At 38.8% G+C, this 24316-nt stretch overlaps 1 protein-coding gene across 1 annotated transcript in view; it reads left to right on the forward strand.

Moving 5' to 3' along the window:
- The first annotated feature begins 888 nt into the window (after nt 1–888).
- MMRN1 (multimerin 1) overlaps nt 889–24316 on the forward strand; it is a 39760-nt gene continuing 16332 nt past the window's right edge. Inside the window, exons 1-4 of the mRNA XM_058839072.1 lie at nt 889–1489; nt 14210–14329; nt 16449–16555; nt 21722–21820. Of these exons, the coding sequence (XP_058695055.1) occupies nt 963–1489; nt 14210–14329; nt 16449–16555; nt 21722–21820 (853 nt within the window). The 5' untranslated portion in view covers nt 889–962. The remainder of the gene's footprint in view (nt 1490–14209; nt 14330–16448; nt 16556–21721; nt 21821–24316) is intronic.

Genomic DNA, 24316 nt, shown 5'->3' on the forward strand with positions numbered 1-24316 from the left:
TGTAACCAGCCTGAAGAAACCTGTTAACTTTTGTAAGGATCCTGCAATAAACACGAGAAACAAGATTCTAACGAGCTCCAGAGTTTACTTCGAATAATGAGAACTGAGATAAGTGGAACTCCCCACGAGGGAGGATCCCGGGAGAATTCAGCCCAGAGGAGGCTGGAGAATTAGAGAAGAACTGTATTCACAGAGAATTCAGCCCAGAGAAGGCTGGGGAACTATAGAAAGGCTGTATCTACAGAAAATTCAGCCCAGAGGAGGCTGGGAGATTATAGAAAGCTGTATTCACAGAGAATTGAGCCCAGAGAAGGCTGAGAGACTAAAGAAAAGATATATCCACAGAGAACAGAGCCCAAAGGAGGCAAAGAAAAGAGAGACAGAGGTAACAGATACAGTGTGAATCTCTTCCTTATCTCTGCACTGTTAGCAGAGTGTGCTTAAATGTTCAGAGAAAAAAGAGAAGACACAGCAAATGTTGAGCTTTGTGCAGCACACCAGTTTTGCCAATAACAAGGTCATAAGTTTGACCCATCCAAAGGGCACATGTGATAAGTCACTTGTCTGTCCATGTACATGTGAAAGGAAAATTAGCTAATAATTTCAGGTTTTATCCCTCAGGATTGCTTCACAGTACATATTTTTCCACATTTCTATCACACCATTAATCTTTATCCTGTGCCTTCTGTGGACTTCTTTTTTCCCTCCCACATAGGCTGCCAGGATCCTGCTCTCCAAGGGGTCACAGGTTGAAGAGGGATCCACAGAAACAGGAAGCCAGGCTTCCTCAGTCAGTTTTGAAACACCAAAACCTGTTTCCTTTCTACAGATATAAAGCCTGTCAGGGCATCCTCTGGGTAGGCTCATTATCTGAGCAGCAGCCCAGGAGGAGGGAGAAACTACAGGATTTCTTGTTTAGGAGATAAATGTGAGATAACTTGTAGTATTTAAAAACCATCAGAATGAAAGAGATAATTTTCTTGCTGCTCCTATTGTACTTACACAGGGGCAGCACTGGATTTAACGCTCTAGGAAAACTCTGGACCACAGGACAAGGCGATGAAACCCAGACACATCATTCAGACTCAATTCCATCTTTCACTACAATTAGGGGTTCACCTCATTCTGAAATCCAAGCTGCCAAAGCAAGTGCCTCACAGGGACCTCCTTTTGCATCTGCAGGCGAGACACTGGGAATGACAACAGTGAAGAAAACTTCCAGCCCTACAATATCTACCCCTGCAAGTCAATCAAATGGACACAGTGATGGTGACTCTAGTAGAGACAAGATGGGAAGCTCATCTTTCAGCAAAGGGACAACTCTACAAAGCACTGCTAGAGAGATCCTTCTCCAGAAAGGAGTCACTACAAGCCTGGATACAGCTACAGGGAACAGATCTGTCAAGCAATCCTCTCGCAGCACCGGCATCATCAGGGGCCAGCAGAATGCCAACTCCAAAGCATCCAGCTTTGAAACTACCAAGGGAAAGTAAGCTATGTATTTTTTCTTGTCTCCTATGTACTGCTTATTTTCCTGTTTCCAGTGACATAAATGGAAAAAGTCCTAGCAATTTCAATACAATTATTTTTTGACCTTAAAAAGACCATCTAAAACAAGCAAGGGACCAAACTGGCAGCATTTACTCAGGCTTACCATGGTAACATTTCTAACAGAGTAAATGCAGCAATGTTTTATTCCTTAGGGTGGTTATCTCAAAATCAACAGAGAAGTCATTATCATATATGGGTAGGAAAGGACTACAGTAGATGGCCCCCTGTTTTATGCACAGTAAACTGCTGTTGATTTTTTTTTCTTCTTTCTTTTGCAAAGAAATTGCAAATGCACTATTTTATTTTAAACCCATTAAAAAATATTGTGTTTGTAAACTTCTCCAGTAAATCAAAAATACAAGCAATTAAATGTACAAAATGCATCAATGTCTGACAATCTGAAGCATCCTATTCTTAGGATTATACTACTTACTTATGAAAATAATTATACTACATACTTATGAATAGTGATGTTGTAGGTGAACGTGCATTCAGAGCTCTATAACAATACACAATAGCTGTGCATAAAAGAGTATATCAAACTGCACTGTCTAGTTTTATAGTTCTGGAACACTCAATTCTTTTCTTTTTTCCCAAATGTATTCAGTTCCCAATGGGGATATTAACACTGACTTTGCAGATATTGCAAGTTTCCCTTAATTGCTGATATATAATCAGATACTGGTAAAAAATGAAAGACACAAAAGGTTTGGTTGTTTTCCATAGTATTTATGGAGAGTGGGCTTTCAGAATATACATTTATTCTTATGATAGTACTTTCCCACATGGTAGCATACAAATTCCTGGAAAGTAGAATAAATCATCCCTCCTACAATTATCTTGCTTTGTTTGGCTGGGAGTTAATGTTCCTTCAAGTGAAAGAAAAGATTCCCATTAACCTGAGCATGTTTTGGGTGATTCATAAGGGAAGGAATGCATAAGGACCCAAAGCAAAGGAGTCCTTTGGCTCTTTTTGCTTGGAAGAGAGAGACCAGTAAAGGAGCTGTGTTTCCCAGACAGCTTTCCCAGCATACTCCTTAAGTTCAGAAAGTCATCTCTTATACCACCTTACCACAGGGTTTGACAGAGTGTCTGAGTTCACCTGAGTTAAATGGAGTCTCTTTTTACATGGCTGCTGATAGCTAAATCTCTACTGAAATAAATCCTAATACATGCTAACCTTGGTCTTTAACTTTCACAGCTTTCTTCAAGAACAGTATTCCAATTAAATTAATCTTCAGCAAAACTCCGTGAATTAGCAGAGTTCTACCTTTTACATGAGATATAAATACAAATAGCAAAAAGTCTCTGGTGAAGATGGTTACTTATTTTATCATAACAATACACGGTTGCAACTGCAGAGAGGCAAATCTTGTATTTGCCAGCACCAAATTTCATGAATGGTCAAGGAACAACCTGCTGTGCAACATGCATATGTCCACTGAGCCAGCTAGCAATAAAGCCAGGATTGCATATCAAATCTACAGGAATGTGTAGCAGCATGAAACCCCAGCATAAAATCCAATGCTGAATTCCTACTCTTGCTCAAACTGCTGAGCTACATACCTCTCCCTCTCTAGCAAATATCTACAGTTTTAGGTGTGGCTCAGTCCTTTTCACAGTAAGATTCTTGCGCTGCAAAGTTTGTCTTCCCACAGTGTATGAGTGTTTTTACAATCAGATGTGCTGCTTTGAACTTTCCTTCCACTTTTGCCATGAGCTGGACCACAACTTAAGTGACTTTGCTGTTCCATCTTCCTTTCCTTATGGATTAGACCTGGATGAATAATAAACTTGCTTGTGAATAATTTTTCTTTTTCAGCAAAGACATGAGAAAATACCTAGGGTGCTCATTGTTACCAATCACTGCTGTGAAACACCTGAAAAGCTACTGCTGAGAAAATATGCATAAGAAGATAAAATTTTTTATTTATTAAGTGTAGGTGCCATTGACTACACCCTAAATAATTTGTACCATATAATTTCTTTTTTTTTTAATATTTATCACAAATGAAGTGAAAAAGATACTGTAAGAATTCCATTAAAGACACAGCTTTCGTCAAGGTTTTATTCTTTGAAGCCTGAGCACAGCATGATTCAATAGCAGATTCCACAGCTGTAAAGTGTACTGTCTCTGAGGAAATTTGGAAGAATGATTTGCTTTTTGAATTTAGTTTGAATTAGACAGCCTCTTTGGTTATAGTCTGTACTCCAACCTGAATTTTTGAGTGACCTTGTAGGAACTGCATGACTCTGTAATCCTTTATGGCAACCCATTGTGCTCACATATGTGCAGAGATGCTGATGTTAGGAGGCTCCATACAGAAGGAACAATAGAGAGAGATCTGTGAGAGACAAGAGGAAGGAAAACAGACAAGAGTGAATATTTATTTTTAAACATATTTCTAATTTAAAAAATGCCAGTGCATACACTTTGTTAGAGAGTCTGCAAGGCTGTCAGATTATCCACAATTATTATTATGTACAATATGCATCCATTGTACAAACTTAATTGGCCAAATACGACTTTCTGAAGGAGGCCATGTGCCTTAATGGCTTAATCACAAAGATAATTCCCTTACTACTGCTACCCTAGGTTATGTGAGGACAGTATTATGCACCCATATCTTATCACATGCACTCTAGAACTAGGCTAGGCTTTGAACCTCTCTCTATCACATCCTGATGTGGTATTACAAGGGCTAAATATTGGACACATCCTTTTCTCTAAAAACATTAATCTCTTCCTTATTCTTCACTGGCACAGAAATGCAATTAAATCCTTTTCCTTCACATTGTAACAATTTTACAATTAACCTTAGAATAAGTACAAGAGAACACAATTTGTCACTGTCTGCTCTCCAACCAGTTAAGAAGAATGTTTTCTGTGGTGAGGTATCCCTGCTTCAGGCAGAGTCTGCACCCAAGCTTTCATGAGGATAAGAAAACTTCATAGGAAACACATCTGCAATGGTCTGAGCTGAAGGAAAATTAATTTCTTCACTCCTAGTAATGAATTTGACTTATGTTCTGAAATGCGAAACTTAATTTTTCTATAAATATGCTTTTTTTTCTTTTCTATTTCTACCTATCTTCAAAGTTTTATGCAATCCATATCAGTGAATAAAGAAATAATGGAAACCTATAGTGAGAGAATTTCTCCAAAATTCAGTGACATAAATCTGAGTGCCAATTTGGTGTGAAAGAAGAAAAATTATGATACATTCTTTTCAACTGAGTTCATTTGATATACATGTTTTTCAGCCTGTGGAGAGAGACAATTGCAGTATTTCACTGCATAAAGCAGCTTAAACAGCAGTGGTGCAATGGAGTCTCAGGTGGAGTCCTGAGACCAGCACACTCATCTTTTCATTCTGAACCTGATTTTATTAATTACTATCCAAGGAAGCTCCCGAATACATGAGACCTTCATTCAGGCTGTAAATTAAGCACAGTATCCTCACATTGCTGAGTGGCTCTACATTACTCTTTTCTCTTATTATGTGTGCATTACACCTTTCCCAGTTATCTTGAAGCCACTGAGGGTTTTTATTGACTTCCTTTACCATTACCTTGGGTAGTGGTGAGGTGACAGTATTTTATTACTAAACACAGAAGGGTTTAATAGAGTCAGCATCAGGGACAGATTTGCTTAGCTGTCACATGTGATAGGAGTGCTGAAATATTTCATTCTCACGACCAGACGTCTGCATTTCTCCCTGGAAATTGCTTTTGCCTGTATCAGCTTGGTAGGAATCTAGTGTACTGACAAATTAAAATGAATGGCTAAGATCAGCAGACGGTTCAGATACATGAGACACATAGAAACCTGATTTAACTGCCTAGTTAATGTAAGGTTCACAGTCTCTTTTCATCCTGTCACTTTTTAATGGAGCAGAGAGAACAATTTTTTAATCGATTTCCTAAGATTTTGCATCAGTGTGCATTTACAAAAAAACACAGTCACACATGGCTTAGTTTTCTGCCTCACTAGGTATATTCACTGTGACCTAGAAGGAAGAAGCTCTTACACAGGCCTGAAGTTGCCTTGGTGGCTGTGTCAGGGTGTGTTTGACAATATTTGTCCCCAGAATGTTGTACTACAGCTATGCAGAAGGTGGTTGCAATAAGTCACTCTCATTCAGCAGCACTTTGAATACATTCTGATGCTCGGCTGTAAGCCCACAATCCAATTTTCCTACACATGCTCAGTGTTACTCCCATGGCAGTCCCAAAGCAATGATTGCTGGTAGAGTCATGACAGACTGTTTTCAGCAGGAAACACAGCACCACGAAAAAAGAAAGATCACTTCTTCAGCAAAGTTGTTTTTGAGACACTCGCAAAATACTTAGCCTCCTCAGAGTCTCATTGTTTAGTTTCTCTGTGATCAGATAAGACACCACCATACAGATGATTTCTGAGGTCATTTTCAGGATGGTAAGGAAAGTTTCTGTTTGTCTCATTACACTAACTATTGCCTTAATGCTCATGCTTATCTTGCTCTTGTTCTTTGTTTCATCTGCCATGGGAACAGCAAGGATTAGGAAAAAACTGTTTTCCTGCAGTGTCCCCTCACCTTTCTGAATAGTTCAGGATTACTGTGCCAAACCAGACACAGTGTTAGGATTTTCCTCCTAGCCACTGCAAATAGTCAACTCTTCGTGGCATTTCATTTAAACATCTGCTAGGGTATGCACAGAAAATAGGCGTTCTTACAAATCTGAATATAATTAACATTTTAGAGAACTGACCCTAATTCTAGAATAGACTTGGCAAGGAGAGGACAGCAACAAGGTGTCCCATATGTTTTCCAAAGGCTTTATCTGTGTCGCCAGATAGAGAATGCAAGTATTTCAAATGTCAATTTTCCTGCCAAATCTGATACAGAGCATCTATTCTGCATCATATTCCAGGTAAGCAACACCATTGGTCATGAGGAAAAGCCTGTGGAAAAAAAATCACCTTGAATTTCATGGATTTTGGCTCAGATCCTTTCTGTTCAAGAGCCCCGTAAGATCAGACAGTGACAGCATAAAGATATGTATCTGTATGATTAAGTGGCAATTCAGATACAAAGAAACTGTCAAGGTTTTTAATCGTTTAATGAAGGGAAGCAAGAAAAGAGAAGCGGCCCAAAACAACACTATAAACAAGGACAAATTCCGCCTGAAACTGTAATGGATGTTAATTTTTATATTTTAATTTTGTCACTTACAAAGGGTTTTTTTTTGAGTTGTCAGTATGTCTCAAAGTAGAGAAGCTATCACTGACATACTGAAATCTCCTTTTCTGTAGATCACAAAAGCAATAAAAAAGCAGTGAAAACCAATACCGTTGAAGGTTACCTGAAAAGCACTGACAGTAAACTAAACCAGAACATCCTTAATGAATTTTATACTCTGGGTTGATTAGAAGATGGAAAATAAATTTATATTCCAGAAGTAAAAAGGCAGAATTCAGACCTTTTTAAAGAGCAGTTTGTCTGCATTTTCAGATGTGCTTCACTGGATAATTCTTAAAGATTTGAGATTAATAGATATCTTCTCCAAAGTCTAAATTCTATCTGGAAAAGTTTGATTTTGTTAAAGGGCTCTGAACACAGAGTGGAAAATTATGTATCAAAGAGGTGATCTTATTTGCAACTAGAGAACATTTTAAATGCTAAAACATATTGGTGAAGTGCTAGATAAGTGGAAATTGTGAATTAATTTTTGCAGCACTAGGGAGGACAAACAGTAAATAAAAATTCAGATGAAACAAAGAAGCTGTTTGCAGTCCAAGGCTTCAGCACTGCAATACAAAAAAATAGGAAATGAATGATGAGAGCAGAATTTGTGTTTTGTAATAGACAGGACAAAATGTCAGGACACTGAGTCCTGAAAAAAAAACATTAAACAAATCTGTGACACCTATTGCTCCAGTCAGTGTCAACAAGTCAGCTGTTTCTCAGGGGTAAAAACATATCCTATGACATATTTTCACATACTATTTTATATTACATGTCACAATATTTTATATTACATGTCATATACACCTTTTCATTTCTTCCATTCCAGCCAGCTCGTAAAACACATTTTCCAATTTTATTTGTTTATGGCCAGTCCCTAGTGAGTACTGAGTTTTTATTGCAGCTCAGATTCATACATTTCAGAGCAAAGGAAGTTGGGCAGAATTAACTAAAGAATTAACTGGTTTTGGTTCAAGCTTATAATTTCTCTTTGAAATAGAGATTATCTTTTTGAAAGATGACCGACATTCACTTAAAGATATAGACTTTACTATAGCACAGTGAGAAGTCTCTGTGGTCACCTAGTGGAATTTAAAGGAAATTGCTAAAACCAGTCTCCCATGCAATAGCAAAAAAGAACCTTGTGAGGGTGCTTGCTATCCTTATAATCTGAGTGTTTACACTGTGTCAGTCAACATTATCTCTCCTCATCCAAACTTGGCAGGTTGTTTAAAGCAGATTGAAAAGACAGCATCTCGTGACTCTAGATGCTTGTAGCATCTTTCTACATCCCCTTTGCTCAGACGTGAAGGATAATATAAAATTAAAACTCTTGTAGAATCAAGATGAGTAACTCGGTAACTATGCTGCGAAATACTAATAAGCTGCATGCAACAAAAATGAGGCACAAGCACCAAGCTGGGCATGGACATTGACGAGAGCCCCAGCTCTGGGTCCTTTTGTATTCCATCAACAACAGAGTAATCTCATTTTCAGGATTCAGTGATGTTCAGCTGGGCTGATTCAATAGCATTTCTATTAAAAGCCGGGTAATCTAATTTACTCACAGACAAAAATCAGTCATTTTCAGATACCATATGAAGGGGCCAGAACTGATTCTGTACCCTTTGTGGTCCGACTAGCATTGGTGATCCCGCGGGGTGGCTCTAGGACCACTTAAAAGGAAGCAGAGGAAGCAATCACGTACAGGCGTTGCCGACACCTTCTGCGAGGTTTTGCTTTTTTCCTCGGCAATGGACACGGGACATTTTACAAGGGAAATGTGCTGTGGAAGGGGGGCTGCAGGGACCCTGGAAGAACCGGAGCGGGTTGTAGTTCGCTTTTCAGCAGCACCAGGTGCTCCAGCGCCGGCCCCTCCGCGGGCTGCGGCCGCCCCCTGCCAGCCGAGCGCGGCACTGCCGGCGGGCGAGGCCCGGCCTGGGCCCGGCTGAGAGCTGACGAGAGAGGCTTTGACAGCGCAAAGGCGGCTTCAAGGGCTCTCGAGTGTCCCCCGAGCCAGGAGGCAGGGATCCCAAAAGCTAAAGAAAGGCTTAAAGGCAGCGCTGGGTGTCACTGGTGAGTCCGTGCCCGCTGGGCCCAGGGGGCTCTGGCTGCCGAGGCTGCCGAGCGGACAGGCGTGCTCACAGCTTCCAGCAGAAGCAAATGCTGCTCTTGCTACCGTGCCCTGCTTCCTCAGCCCTCACGGTGGGATGTCACGTTTGGGTGCAGGCGCACCCCGCTGAGTGCAGAGCTGGGCTAGAAATAATTTGATTTAAGCTGAAAATACGGCAGCAAATACCACATCAAGGAGGCTGCTTCAAAGGCCTGACGGTTCTCCCACACACTGCCATCAGTGCAGGTTCCTGGCCAAGACATGCAAGAGGAGGATGAAACCTGTCACTTGGGCTTTATGCCAGCTGAGGACTCGCTCTTTCCAGCCTGGATTTCTGTTGTGTGTTGTGAGGATTTTGTTTTGTTTTTAAATACGGCTTTCCTGATTGAAATCAGGCTCAATGCAAAAGAGACACTAGGCTCCTCCAGCTCTCATCAAAATCTGCATGTTAGAAGCCTTTGTTGATGATCTGGAATAAATTATTCCAGGGAGGGTAAAGAGGATTTTCAGGTTTAAAGTCCTGTTATGCAAATCAGTTGTCTTCTGTTCTGCCTTTGCATTAAGGCAGCCTGTCATAGTTCTTCCGCCACGCTTCATCTTCTATTTCCAAATCTACATTTTTTCAGACAATTTGATTTCAAAATTATATTTACATTCTTAACGTCTCTAAATGAGCTTATTTCATTGGTAGCATAAACCTAATTACGAGTCACACCAGGGGCTCTTTTGCTGTGAATATTTCCTCCAATTTAGCCTGATCAAAGATTGCTGGGCTGTGTGAGAACCACAGCTTCAGACATCACACTCATGTACATTAAGAATGAGTTAAATATTTTAAATGGAAACAATCTGCTCAAGTTTGTTACAGTTTTGATAGAGACCAGAGGCTGAGTTCAGACTGTCTTTAAAAAACAAGAATCACCCTTAACATTTGGGGGGTACTGTAACATTTTTGCCTTTGGAAGGCATCTCCAAACAGACAAGTTCCAATAGCTGTTCCTCAAAGCTAGGCACCCTTAATAATAGTAATAGTAATAATAATAATAATAACAACAAGAGTGTGAATTTTTTAAAGGTTTTGGGGGGTAGGGTTGTTTGTTTTCTTAACTGAAATCTATATTCCAGTGCTTTCATGTCTTTTGCAATTTTTTTTAATGCCTGTTTTCATTCTTTTATCTTTTCATCGACCGCATTAGCTCAGGTGTAAAATGGCTCTCAGTTACTAGAATGCATACCCCAAGCATGTGCACTGCAGAACAGGTTATCAATGACAATATTGTTGTATGTCTTCTGCTTAATCTCTTTCTCTGGTGAGCTGTCAGATCTGCAGGCAAGGGTAAAGTGCAGGCTAGGGAGCCACAGGCCCAGGTCCCTAATCTCACCTGCCATACTGTGGAGCAGATTTTAAAACCTGACCCCTACATTTAACTTATTTTCCAAGGTGGGATGCTTAGCACCCAGCTGCCCAAAGCGCTAGTTCCTCACTTTCTAGAGAGCTAATGTGCAACAGGAAAGCACATGTGCTACTGCATAACAGCTAGAGATGGCATTATTGCTTCAGAGGTTTTCTGAGCAGATTTTATATGCCATCAGTTAATTGCTGAGAATTATTTAGGAATTTAGATGTTTACATTCTCTATACTTAGTTTAAATCGTAAGCAAATCCCCATGCTTAGTCAGAGCTCCTCCTGAATAGATCAGTGTCGGTGTGGCCCAGAATCACTTCCTGCATCTGTTAAGAAATATTTAGTATCCCATTCATATGCTGAGATTTTTTATTTTTTTTTTTTTTTAATCTCTGTGCTACACTTCTGAGGATAAAAAACCAGTTTTTAATCTTGGGTATGAATTTGCAGAACCCTCCCCACATCTGTGAAAAGGAAGACCTTTCATGCCTGTACTGAGCAGGATAACAAGCTTTGATGGTCCTAAGCAACCCCACTCGTAGCCTCCACCTGCCCTGGGCTGGCATTGAGCTCATGTTATTTTCCTTATGAGGATGCTTGGCTCTAGCAGTCCTTTTGGACCTGGCTCCTTACTTGGTTCCTGGTGGGCTGCTCATTGACCTGTTCCTGCAACCCCACTGCTGCCTGCAGGTTCCTGTTGCTGTGCTAGCTCTGCTGCTGGTGAGGTCAGTGCCTGGCTTGTGTGACTGACCCTTCTCTTAGGAAGAAACCCCACTCTTGTGCTGCCTGATGCTTAGTGAGGAAGCCCCCTGGAAGAGCTGTTTTCCTGGCAGTGCTTCCAAGGGCCCCAAGTCCCCTCTGTGTCTGGCTCCTGTTGATCTCTTGGCGAGAGAGGATGCCTGTCCTCCCTTGCTGCTGCAGAGGTGTGCTGGAAGAGATGCAGCTATAAACTCTGTCTCTGGCTTACTGCTGCTGGTGTTTAACTCAAATATCATTATGCTTTAGTTACTACTGCCACTCTGTGATACAGGAGACTGTAAAGAACCCACATGCCCCACCTGGAGGGGTGGGTAACTTCATTATTCCTCTGCAAAACTTGAAAGACTTAAATTTCCTCTTGTTTTTGCCAAATTTATGTGTCTCAAACTTGTATATAGTTGCTCCTGACTTCCCCAGAGAAAGTGAGCAGAGTATCTAATCTCTATGCTCAAGCTTGATAGCTACATTTAACTTTTAGAAAATATTCATGGAGTCTTTAATTAATACACACAGATAAAAGACGGTAACTAAAGGAGTGAGAACGTAAAGGAAACATCAAAAAAAGCACAGCCTTTTTATACCTAATTAAGAAGAAATACTATCTTAATGAAAACTCTCAAGCAAGTGGAGAGTGAGTGAGCAAAATCAGATCAAAGGCACTCAATAAGAGCCCATTTTATATGAGGCACATTATTCCTCAAATAAACAATGTGTGTTGTGAAAGGGAGTGCTGCAATATTGGCAGTAGAGATAATCTGTTAGTTTTAACATATTTCTGGCGTATCCTGCTTTTTTCTCAGGATTCCTGAGAATTCAGGACTATTGAGCATACACATAATGTGCATACACTGGTAGGATCTCAGTAGACAAAAACAATCACTTAAGGATAGATGCTGATACTGTTTTGTGCTGTTGTTCATGTTTGAAGCACTGTAAATCTGTACTAATGCCACTTAAGTAAGTGGAACTAATCTGGTCTTAATTGTATTTTGACTTCCACTCTAAGGAGCCCATAGCAAGATATGACTTCTGGAGTAAATATATATATCCCCTTACTGGATCATGAAACATGAACAGAACTACTACAACTGGAAGAAAGTGTTAGCAGAAAAGCACAACACACAAAGATGAACTTTAAGTTCTCATATGCAAACACTGTTTGGAAGTCCTTGCAGCTCCACAAATCCTACAACTGAAACAATGTCTAGACACTAACTTGCCAAGTCAAAAATTAAATATGTTTCAGCATGCACAAGGGAATAGCATGATCCTGAGAAAGGCTGTACTAAGTTAAAGATGAAAGAGAAAAGTCAGCACTAAGCCAATTAAACATTTGTTCCACCAGCAGAAACACAGTAATACTTCAGGATGCCTTCCAGTCTACAGCTGGGAGACTTCCTGAGACAAAGGTTATAGTTACAATTCAATGATTGTTACAAAAACCAAACTGATAATACCCTAATGGCATGCTTTTTTCATGAAATAGTACTACTACTTTTTAAAACCCTTTTGTCTTCCAAATTCAGCACAATCTATGGCTATGGAAATGCTGCTTGACCCTTCATTTTTGTCTTCTTTAATTTAAACCAGTTTTGTTTTGATATCCATTTATCGTAACAAGACCAACTGAATAATTAATATCATGACTTCATATCTCTCCTGCTCTTCTATTTGTCTTTTTTTCCACCACTCTTTAGGATGTAGGATGAAACCTTAATTCTCTGCTGCAACAGTTTATAAACTCATATACAGCAACAAAGAGCTGATGTACTGAAACAGTGGTGATTCCTGTTTGTTTATTAGTTCTTCCCTAATAATTTATAGTATTTGATTACCTAGCTTAATTAGGGCAAACCAATAAATTGGCCTATTCAGAGAGCCATTAATGATTACGCAAATTTTTTCACCTGATGAAAGTTATGTAGTGATATTATCTCTGTAAGCCTGTCTTTGTGACTGATTCTGCATTACAAGATTCTTTTCTGACACGCGCTTAGGTGGAAATTCAGTATCACGAGAATTCTGCAATTCTTCAAGTTCAGCATTTTTTACTGGACAAAATGATTTTGTAAAATTCTGTATAAACCCTGCCATCCCCCTGTTTACTTGCTTCTCCTCTAGTTAATGAATATAGTGCCTATTACAGATGAATGTGGGAGTGTTGATAAACTGCTTCTTGAAAAAGCAAACTAGTCTTTCATCTCTCTGATTTAATGCCTTATTTATTTATAATAGGATCTGTCTTCTTACTATGTAATAGATTGCTTCCACCCCCAATATCTTTTGGTGAGTGACCTTGTTAAAAGCCTCTGAAAATCACAAATTTATCTACTTGCTTCTGATTCAAGGAATACCAATATATCTCTGTGGCATAATTTCCCACTACAAATCTGTCCTGAGCCATTTTTCACATTATAACCTGACTTAATTCTATTCTCTACTGTAGCCAAGTTTCAAAATCTGATTTAACAGTTTGCATTTGCTTTCAACCTCCTTAAAAACATTTTCAAAAAAACCCAGCAAGCCTGCACTTGCAGACACCAGCTGTGGTCCCCTGCGCTGCAGTGATCTAGAGTTTGTTTTTTTATGTGACTGCCTCCTCTGGATGGGCATCCAGAGGTACAGGGAGGTGTGGAGCCATGTGTTTGCTCTGTGTGTCTTTGACCACACAGTGCACTGGAAAACAATACTGTAGTCACAGTACTGCTGAGGAAAGGGAGAAACACTAGAATAGCTGTCCATAAAGTAAAAGCCGTGGGTGACTTAAAACCTCAATGAACAATCCTTTGAATTCTGGATAAACAGTTTCTGTAGTCTGAAATGTAGGTGTATTTTAAAACCTGTCATTACTGCAGTCTAGAAGAACTTCTTTCTTCTTGGAGCTCCACAGATGTTTACAAATTAAAATTTAGATTTGCAGTATGAATGTATGTAGAGATGGAGAAATTATTATCTGTTTTCTTTGCTGAAGCACAAAGACTAAGTAATTGCCCAAGACGTCATCAGCAGTTTGAGTGAAACAAATTTAATTTTTGTAACTTACTCCTATTTGTAAATTATGGTTTTAACTTTCACAATTAAGTGTCATATATCATCATATGGTGGAAAATGTTATTTGTACTTTCAATCATTTTACCTTCTCTGTTCTACAGAAACTGGTGTGCTTATGTCCATACCAGACTCATACCTACAGTTGTGGTGGACAACCTGGAAACCTTCTCATCAGGCAGAGCAAAGCCTTGCACTTGGCAAATTGGATCCTGTGCTCAGAGGTATGGAGAACTGGGAAGAAAGAGTACTTTCAAGTACTTTAATTACAACCAAATACACCATAAATGTGATTATAACTTTAAAAGGGAAACAAGAGGGAACATGCCCTCACTCTGGTACCCTCCAGTCAGTTCAAAGTCTTCGAGTCAAAGAGAGGTGCTCAAGAACAAAGCTTTAAAGCACGTGCAGGGAAGAAAATAATTTCTGTGCAGTTTTCCAAACTTATGCTCTGTTGAAGCAAAAGGTTTCCCCTGAGAGGCATAAATATTTTTGTTACTATCTCTGCTGAGTGCTTCTTTCTGGCACAGCTTTGGTCAGGCAGTGAACCTAGACAAGCAATTGGCCTGGATGGAACTTGTAAATAATACCTCTGTTAAACATTCAGGTTGTCCTTTGTGGTTTGGGTGCCTCATTGTATTCTCCAAATGTTGGATTTCAGTCATAAGTGAAATTAGATTTTAATGCATGAATTTGGAAAATGATAAACTGAAACGGTACCAACAAAATGGAGATTGTAATGTATTTTCCCCTTGACAAATTTTAAAAGCCTCTTAAAAGTCAGTTTGACTGTTCTGAGAATTGTCCTCTAGATGGTATGCCAGAACACGCTTAAAGCTTTGAGTTGAAACTGGGAATGGAGCGTCCTTAGCGTTTGGTGACTCTGGAATGCAGTCGATTACATGGCAAAACTGTGGAGTGGACGCTGTGCTTGAAATGTTACCAGTTTTGTTATTTTGTTTTAGCTTTTTCCTAAGTCAATCACTTTAGGTCCTTGTACTGCTCCTATAAATAATGCTCTGCCACATAAATTTCTAAATTAGACTCATTTATATGGATTTTTTTATGTGGATTATTTTTGAAATTGCTATTCCTGATTAACTCCTTTCATGGACACTTCATTTTTATAAGTAGTTTTAGAAATAGATTATGCTAATGCAGAATAAGGTGTTTTTATAAGACCATCCATACAGCAAAATAACTGAATCCTCTCTTGAATTCAGATCACCTTAATCTTTATTGAGTTCTTGCTGCTGAAAAAGCCATTTCTTAGAGCCAAAGCTGGCTGGGGACATATGTGAAGCTCCTGCCAGCTGCTATGAGAATTTTAATATATATTATACTACGTCCCTTGTGAAGGGGTGACAACATTAACTGGAGTGTAAAATATGGTGGCATTTTTTAATGCATTGGGAAGATATTTTTTGGTGTGACAGCCTTTAAATTTGTCTCTTCTTCTGGAATGATTTATACAAATATTGTGAGTACAAAACAATTCAGTAATTGTTTCATCATCATGTCTTCTGAGATTTTAGGTGTTCTTTGTGTTAGTGTTCAGTAACTAGTAATAGAGTGTGGTATTATTTTTATTTGAACTTTTGTATTTAACATCTTAAAAGGGCAAGGAGATTTGCTGTAGTTTATTCTGTATGCCCTACTGCAGCATATTCATTCTAAACTGACTTCTCTGTGACATTAAGAAACCTAGGAGAAGCAATGGGGTAGCCAGGACATGCAGAATCTGTTGGAACACAAATAAAATTGCTGCTGCCTCTGCAGTTGCATGCTGTAAAAGTGATAACAGAGGCCTCCCAATTGCATATCCAGGCCCTCCTTTCCCTGAAGTCCAGAGTGGAATTTTTCACACTTTATTGGATTAATGTTTGTATTATCTTGTTTAAAATAATCAGAAGGGGAGGTTTCCAGTGTTCCCTTAATGTGTGCTGATGTGGCGTAAATTTATTATGAATGCATTTTTCCACCAATTTCAAAGAAAAGCGGTATATGGCAATTGTATTTTTGGCTCACTTTTCAGTTTAGTCGTTCTTTTATGGAAGACATTACAATTAATATTGCTTTATTTGAATCCTGAATAAGATATTCTGGGAAGAAATCTGTATAGTCATCAAGTGTCTTTAAAATCCATGCAGATAATCTGAAGGCTGCAATATGAATGCTGTGTTTTCTAGTGAAACCCCAAACCCTGGTTAGAATTCACTTAGAATTTCAAGCAGTAATGGAAGGATAGATATGAAAAGTGAGATAATTTAATGTAGTTATGCAGGTATTTTACAGCTCCTCTTTGGTTACCTAAAATAGATTTAAATTTTTCTCTTTTCACAGGTCCCAGACAACAACACACCAGGCTTACAGAATCAAGCATAAAATAATGACATCACTGGAGTGGAAGTGCTGTCCTGGGTACAGTGGGCAAAACTGCCAACCCAAAGGTGAGTAGGATTGTGAGAGTCTGAGCTATTCACTTCAGCAAAAGAAAACAATGCAAGTTTGATCTGTGAGCAAATGGCTCTGTCAAAAGCCAATGCAGTGCTTTCTGTTAATTTAAAACCAGAAAAAATGCACAGTAAATTAAAATATTTTGGGGTGTTGGCTCTTCCCTTCATGTGAATTTCCAGAACAGTTAAGAAAAATGTCCTTTCCCCTCTTCCACTCTAAAGAAAGCTCATAAAATATGCCTCTCCAGCCATATTTAATTTTGCTAAAATATGGAGTTTGCATTTGGTGTGTCACTACTTTTGACCTTTTAGTTATTAAGTATTGCAGTGCTGGGGATATAAAATCCAGGTCCTCTACTGAATACTTGTTGTAATATTCCTCTGCAGCACTGTTACTCTTTTGCCTTTTGGTTTCAGGCTCTAAGAATATATTTTGTTTGTGATAAAATAATGTATCAACTTTTTTTTTTACTTCTCTGAATTTTGTGATTCTTTTGCTGTCATTTCAACAGTGACTGAATTTTTCTAGGTTTTACACATGATCCCTGTATAATTGTGCACTCTTTTACAGAAGAGCCTTTTACCTCTGCCCTGGTGATCAAACATAATGTGGCATCATATTGTAGTTTTACATCTGTATAATAGCTATTTCCTTGCTGCTGGCCTTAAGCAAGCAGTCCTTGAAAAATTAGATATGGCATCAGCATAAAGGTTTTAAATGAATGAATATTGCAAGAGAGGCTATTAGATGTGATAGGGAATTCAATCAGCAGTGGTAAAGTAAAGGGCTGTGATTAAAAATTAATGTAGAGGAATGAAGAAAAATTACTATTGTTCACATCCAGGAGGGAAATTTCAGTGCCAAAGAGCCAGAACCTTGGCAGGCACAAAATTCTCCTCTGCACAGCAGAGTGTGGAGCCAGATGTTAACAGATATAACAGAGCACAGTCAGTCAGCAGGGCTGTCCAGTAAGGATGGATCAAGTGTTTTATATGTTTCCTTACAGAAAAAAGCAAGCATTAGCAAAAATAGATTAAAAAAAACGGGAAGGGTAGCGTTGAAGGGGGGAGGTCACAGTTGCTAAAATTGAAATGGCATCAAAATAACAGGCAAACATTGACCAGGAAGAAAAGCTGTATAACTCAATTTGTAGTGGCATCTGTGTAAAAAACAAGAATAAAGGAAAGTGCTGTGAAGTGTTATAGGAGTGAGTGTTACATCTCCTGGGCTGTATTTTTCAAACCTCTTCTGGCTTGCTGAATAACTCGGGGAAGCCACTTATAATCTGCATAACCAAGTTTACCCATCTAGAAAATTGAGATGACACTTATCTCACAGGGGCACTGGGATATTTAATTAATTAATGCTTGTGGAAGTGCTTAAAGAGATTGGGATGAAAGGTGTTATGTCAGAGAAGCTTTTCTTCCTTGCTTCTGGAATCCTGCCTCCCATGAGGAGCAGACCACCAGCACAAGCCTGCCTGTATTATTCAATTCCCATGGAGGGACGGCGGCTAATGAACTTGAACAGCTGGGAGCCCAATGGCCTTGTCTTCCTGCGCTCTTCAACAGCAGGGGAGAGACACTGAGAGTGCTGAGTGGGGCTCTCCTGAGTCATTGAGCCTCCCACTTGGCCTCTCTGTTGTTCAACTACAGAACTGCTACTGAAGGGTTTCTGTGCCATGGGAACTGGGGTGTTCTGACAATCCTTTAGATCCTGGAAAGGCACTGTTAGTGTGATGTGGGTTGCTTGTAGTAAATGCTCATTTTAAATTCCTTCTGGTTTAACTTCTCTCTCAGACAGAGTGAAGTCATATGTAGCTTTTTCAGTCTGATAGCCAAGGCAGGAGGAACCACTTACCACCACCTGATAGTTATTACCAGACATCTGAAAGTCTTATTTGGTAGCCCTGTTGTAACCGCTTGGTTACAGATGCTTCTCAAGATAGTGCAGTAGTGAGAGAGATGGAAGTGATGTGTTCAGATCACTGTTTTTAACCTTACCTTCCCTATGGCAACACATGACCAAATTGGCTAAAATGTGGATCCTATTCCAACATGGACAATGCAATTTTATTAGAAAATTTATAAGAATGAAAAAATGTAGACATAATTTATTATAAGTCTAACAAGACAACTTAATATGGACAATTCAACAATTAAAGTATCATCATTTTGACCTGGGAGTATCAAATGCTTAACTGGGAGCAAAACCCCTAAAACAAAAGGACACTTAAATTCTGAATTGCAGACTTCATGACACGTCACTTTTACTAAACACAACTTTATTTCAACTTCGTGTGTGTAGTAATGAAATCCCGGTTCCCTCATGTGCAATTCGGAACACCGAACCATGCGGTTCAGAGCCAGCAGCCGTCTCTGCCCCAGGCGCTGGAAGCACGGAATTCCCTGGCGTGGCAGGGATGCCATTTCTCCAGCAGATGGCCGTGCGGTGAGCAGCACACAGAAAAGGTGGCAATTGGCCTTGAGACACAGGGAACGACAGGAAACTACCTAATCCCATCTCTGGGAAAAACCCCTTCAGCCACTCCTGCTTCAATAAAGACGTATTGAGTCAAAAGGACCCGATCTCCATTTTTTTAATATTCTGTGAAGTGATTTTGAGTGCTGTGTTTAAAAATACATGGGACAATAAATTATACATCTAGGCCAATATATTGGATGTTAGACACCTAATGTTAAATTTCTGTATGCATTGCCTGTTTTTCTGATACAACTGGAAGAACCTATTGCTCAGGATTTTGTTTCTGTTTGTGGTGTTTTGTTATTGCAAATGGCACCTCTAAGGTGGGTCTAGCTGTCTAATTTGAATTTCATATTTTATTTTTTATGGTTTAAACTGATCATGACATATCTAATTTTTAAAAGATCTCAAATGTAACTCATTTGATGGCTATTTCTACCCTATAAAGTATGTGTATTAGGTTTTTGGTCTGGTGCTCCCATCACACCTGCTGTTATCCAGCATCTACAATGGGAAATCTCAGCTGTGGGAATAAGTGGCACATAAATGTAATCACCATATGATGTCCTGGAGTGATTCCTTTGGAAAATGCCTGAGCCATGCTGGAAGAATGATGTAGGAGAAGCTATATTGCCAGTGACTCCTCTGAATGTTTCACAAATGAAAAGCCTGAATTTCTAATGCTACTTGCAGAGTACCTTTCCTGTACTGCTGTGAAATTTAATAAGTATACAACGTGTGATGGTCTGTGGGTGAGGTTTGTGCGTGTGTGCATCACTGGCTCCAGTCCTTGCTGCTGTCAGAGGCAGTGCAGTGCACTTTGTGCTTACTCCATGGCTGGTTTGCTCTGACAGAGATGCTAGGTCCTTGGTCTTACAGCCATAATGTTACCTGAACAATTTTAAAGCATAAGTGAAACAAGAACACGGGAGGAAATATGTATTCTTGGAACTTAAGGAGTGAATAAAACTGTAAGGGTTTGGGTATTCTAGAACGTGGGACAATTGATTTATTAGGGAGGATGAAAGATTAGGTGGATAGTATATATATATATATAAAAAAAAAAGTGATGTCTGTAGAACCCACTGTGTCAGTGAATGCATTTAGAGCAACAGAAAGATCAGTAAATGAAAGAATAAAAGGACAGTGATCAGCTGGTCTTGTTCACAGGCAAGTAACCGACTCCCTTGCCATAGATTGTATTATCACAAGACCACCTGAGAAATCCTGTGTAATGAGTTGGGCTGATTGCAAGAGTTTAGCTTCTGTCAATAGCCATGCCACAGAAAGATAACAGAAGCTGTTGAAATCACAACCATTTAAGGATTTTGTATTTCTTATCAGGCAATTTCAAAAGAGTCTATCAAACTATTGGTCCACATGATAATTTCCTCTGAGCTCCTATCCTAATTTTTATAACACCCTTAATTTAAAACTTAAACACCTTATTTTGTCCTAATTGTAGTCTATTTATCTTCAAATGAACTATGTGGAACAGGGAATTTCTTGACTCAGCATTTTAAACTGTTTCCCTGGAAACTCACATTATGGCTAAACTAGATTTTTATGTTTGAAGTGTAAAATAATGTCACCATACCCAAGTTATTCTGCTTGTACTGTACTAGAGGTTGGAAATCTCATTAATGGTATTCCTTAGATATGCTCCTCTTGGAACATTGACTTCAAAATGTTCCATGAACTGAGCAAGTATATAAAAATTTGTATCAATTTACGCTAGAAAATTTGTTACCTAATTTGCACATATTTTTGTTTTTAAAAAAAAATAATTAGATGAAAACAACAACATTAAGCCTGATGGCTAGAGAATGTATGTCAGGAATATGGAAATCTCAGTTTAGTTCCCAGTTATCTCATCAGTTCATTACTTTTTGTGAGTGAAGGCACTTAGCTTGCTAGACTTCAGTTTCCCCAGCTGTGTTATTAAATTAATAATAATGTTAGTCCAGTTATTTGAAAATTGCTTTCAGATCTTTTGGACTGAAATGTAAAATAAGCACAGATAATCCCATCTGCCATCACCAGAGAAAAGACTTACAAAATTGCCACCTTTGTGAATTTTTTTATATGTGTGCCAGTTGTAAATCTCAGATGCTATTTGTTGGAACTTAGAATTTGATTATGTTTTGAAATTGTTTTTTATTTTTTAGGTGCTGCAAAAATGTAGTATCACCATTGCCTTTAGTAGTAAGATTTCTGTGGTTGAAGATCTGTGTAATCTGTAAAAAAAAAACAACAAAGGAAAACCAACCCAAAAATCAGTTTCAACAAACATGGTTAATTTTGTAACCATTAAAAATCCCTAAATAATTTTACAGCTGACAATCTCTATATTGTCTTCGAACTGCTGTTTTATGTTGTTCTAATATATTCCTGGAGAATTTTTAGCCCTGGGCATTTAAAAATTCTCTTCATTATAAAGCAAATTTTGACATTTTAATATTAACACCAGCCCCTGCCAATCTTGAGAAGACTTTTATAAAGCCAGTCAACATCTTCAGCAATGTGGTCCCACACTGCATGAAGCAGATAAGAGTCACTGCGGATGATTAGGCTTTGGTACAGAATAAGGAAAAAAAAATGTTGTGTAATCATCCCAATTATCATGTTCTGTGGTTCATTCACATCCTTTGCTTTCCTTTTTCTCCCTTTCCTAGCTCAAGATCAGCAATCTGTTATACACAGCAACCAGGCTGAAAGCAGCAGAAGTGACAGTGAGGGGACACCAGGAGCTCTGCAGGACCCCAGTGGGCCAGGTCAGTTGTTAAAACTGCTCTCACCTCTACCCAGTCACTGAGATCACTGCAAAAACAATTTGAGGAAAATCTCTGCTTACTGAGGGAACCTGAATACAATGTCAATTTCTATCAGTCATGGTGCAGTGGTTTGCTCTTCTGATAAAGATGGGCAGAAGATACTGAATTTAAATGTACTAGAGGTTAGACATTACAGATGGCTTTGTGCCTAAATTAAAGTCAGGGATGTATTTGGTATAGAAATGTTTAAATATTATGTTATTGAATACAATAAATTAATGGAGGAAAAAAAAAGAAAATTAAGCTGATAAACAAAGGAAAAAACCCCAGCCCAACTACAGGAGTAGTATAGACCAGCATTGCACATAGAAGAAAATATAATGAAGTTATTGACTATCTGAATATGTGATTACATATATTTTCTTACCAAAATTGGTTCTTTATTCAAAATCAGTACAAAGATGTTTCAAACCTTAACAAGAGCAACTCAGGCTTGTCTTAAGCTACCATGTCTAGGATAATCAAATAACTAAGAAACACAGCGAGAGTTTACACATTAATACCAGAGATGCTTGAGAGTATTTCTTATTGCCTTATTCATTTGCTCATTATAGTGTTTACTTTATATAATTTAGATATTATGTTTTTGGAATATAATGTCAGCGTTGTCTCACAGAAGTAAGTACATAAAAATTAGACTTGTAAGAGCTGATTAGTAACAAAAAAAATTTATTCAAATAGTGATCTATATCAAGAACTAGATGACTGTAGATGACTGTAGTCTGAAAAACTCCACATTTTGGTTGCTAATTGCTGGCAGCTTTGTTCTGGGAGAAATCCTGCAATGTTCATGATTTTTGGAGACAGCATGTGACTTGGGTCTCGATTGTCAGCCTTTTCCTACTTGAAAAATGTACTATTCATGGTGAGGAGCCAAAAATGGCCCTGATGTGAAGGACTATTTAATGGGAGTATATTCCTTGAACTTTTTTACTACCTTCCTTTTCTTTTGAATCTATTGATGCTTCTGCTATTTTTGTCTACATCGGCTTTTTGTATAACCATCATCTGTTCCATGCTGTGGTGTTGTTGTCATTCACCTATTGGCCTATATCCAGAAACATTTTACTGAAGCAAATAAATGAGGTATATTGTATTCCCAGGTCTTTGTTTTGCTGTTTTAAATACCTTTTTGTGGGCTGAGAGAACAGGATGTCATAATTAAGATTGCCACAGAGTTTTATGGAGATTTTACACATGCGTGTGCTTATATGCACATATGTGCTTTATTTTAGATCTTTATAGACAGAAAAAAAAAGAAAGGGAAAGATTGAATCTGTCATGGAGATATAGAATGGTATTTTCAAAAGGGAGTTAGGCTGTTGTGCCTTGGTGAATACTGTGTGAGCAATCAAGTCTCTCAGGGCTGAAGGGAGGAGGATGTTTAGTAAATCAGACAGGAGCTATTATGAAAAAGTGAGCTTGATCAATAGAGCACTAAGACATGCCACTTCTGTTAGTAGGAATTCTGCTCTGAGAAATAAATCTGAAATTGGAATCTCTAACCTCCATGTTAATTGCTTTTCAGTTATTTTTAAATCAAATTGGGTAAGTCTAGAAAGAGAAAGATACCTGTTTGGGCCATCAACCTGGCAAACACGGCCTGGGGCCAGGACTGACTGCCTTGGTCCGTCATTCCATCAGCACCTGCTGTGGCTCTACAAGCCAGATTCCAGTTCCCACAATGCAGCCACTTTCAGGCACAAAACCTCACCTTCAGGTTCATCTAACTTCTCTTCCTCCCTCAGTGGGAAAGAATAGAAACCAAGCTAAAAAAAGCATTACACCCTGCAGGTTATTTATCAGTTTGGGTGACTGTGCATGAGCAACTAATGAATTCAAATCTCTTTTTCATAGTAGCAATTCAACCAGAAGCAGAAGTGTCCAGACCTGTTTGTCTCTCGCAAAGTACTATGAAGACAAAGGTCTGTCAATGGCCTGTGTCTTTGTATGGACAGTCAGAAGAATTGCCAGAGTCTAAACGAGGTGGTTGAGTTAGAAACAATTTAGTATCTGTGTAAGTAGATACCTTAGGCAGAGAGTACAGTTGGAGGTCCTAACTTACAAGGGCCTTACTCTCCAGGCTCTCACTTTCAATGGCCTTTACAACCAACATGCTTCTACAGGAGAGCATTCTAATGGGTGTTAGCCTGCTTCATCTGCATCTGTATGTATCTCTACATATTAGAATTTTAAGGAATACAAGTCATCAGAAGAATATGCCTTTTTGCATGTTACTTGCTTGGGGTTTTTGAAGCCTTTAGGCCCCTGTACTTTGACAGGATTTCTGATTAGAGCTGTTTGCTGCCATAGCAGTAGACACTGATGCTGTAATGAAAAGTGACAAAGGATCAATAGCAATACTGTAAACTTACACTAATAAATATTCGTATACAATGCTAAAGAATCTCTTCCATAGCAGTTTGATTCATAGTG

The sequence above is a fragment of the Poecile atricapillus genome, chromosome 4 (genome assembly GCF_030490865.1).
Source record: "Poecile atricapillus isolate bPoeAtr1 chromosome 4, bPoeAtr1.hap1, whole genome shotgun sequence".
Classification (NCBI taxonomy): domain Eukaryota; kingdom Metazoa; phylum Chordata; class Aves; order Passeriformes; family Paridae; genus Poecile; species Poecile atricapillus.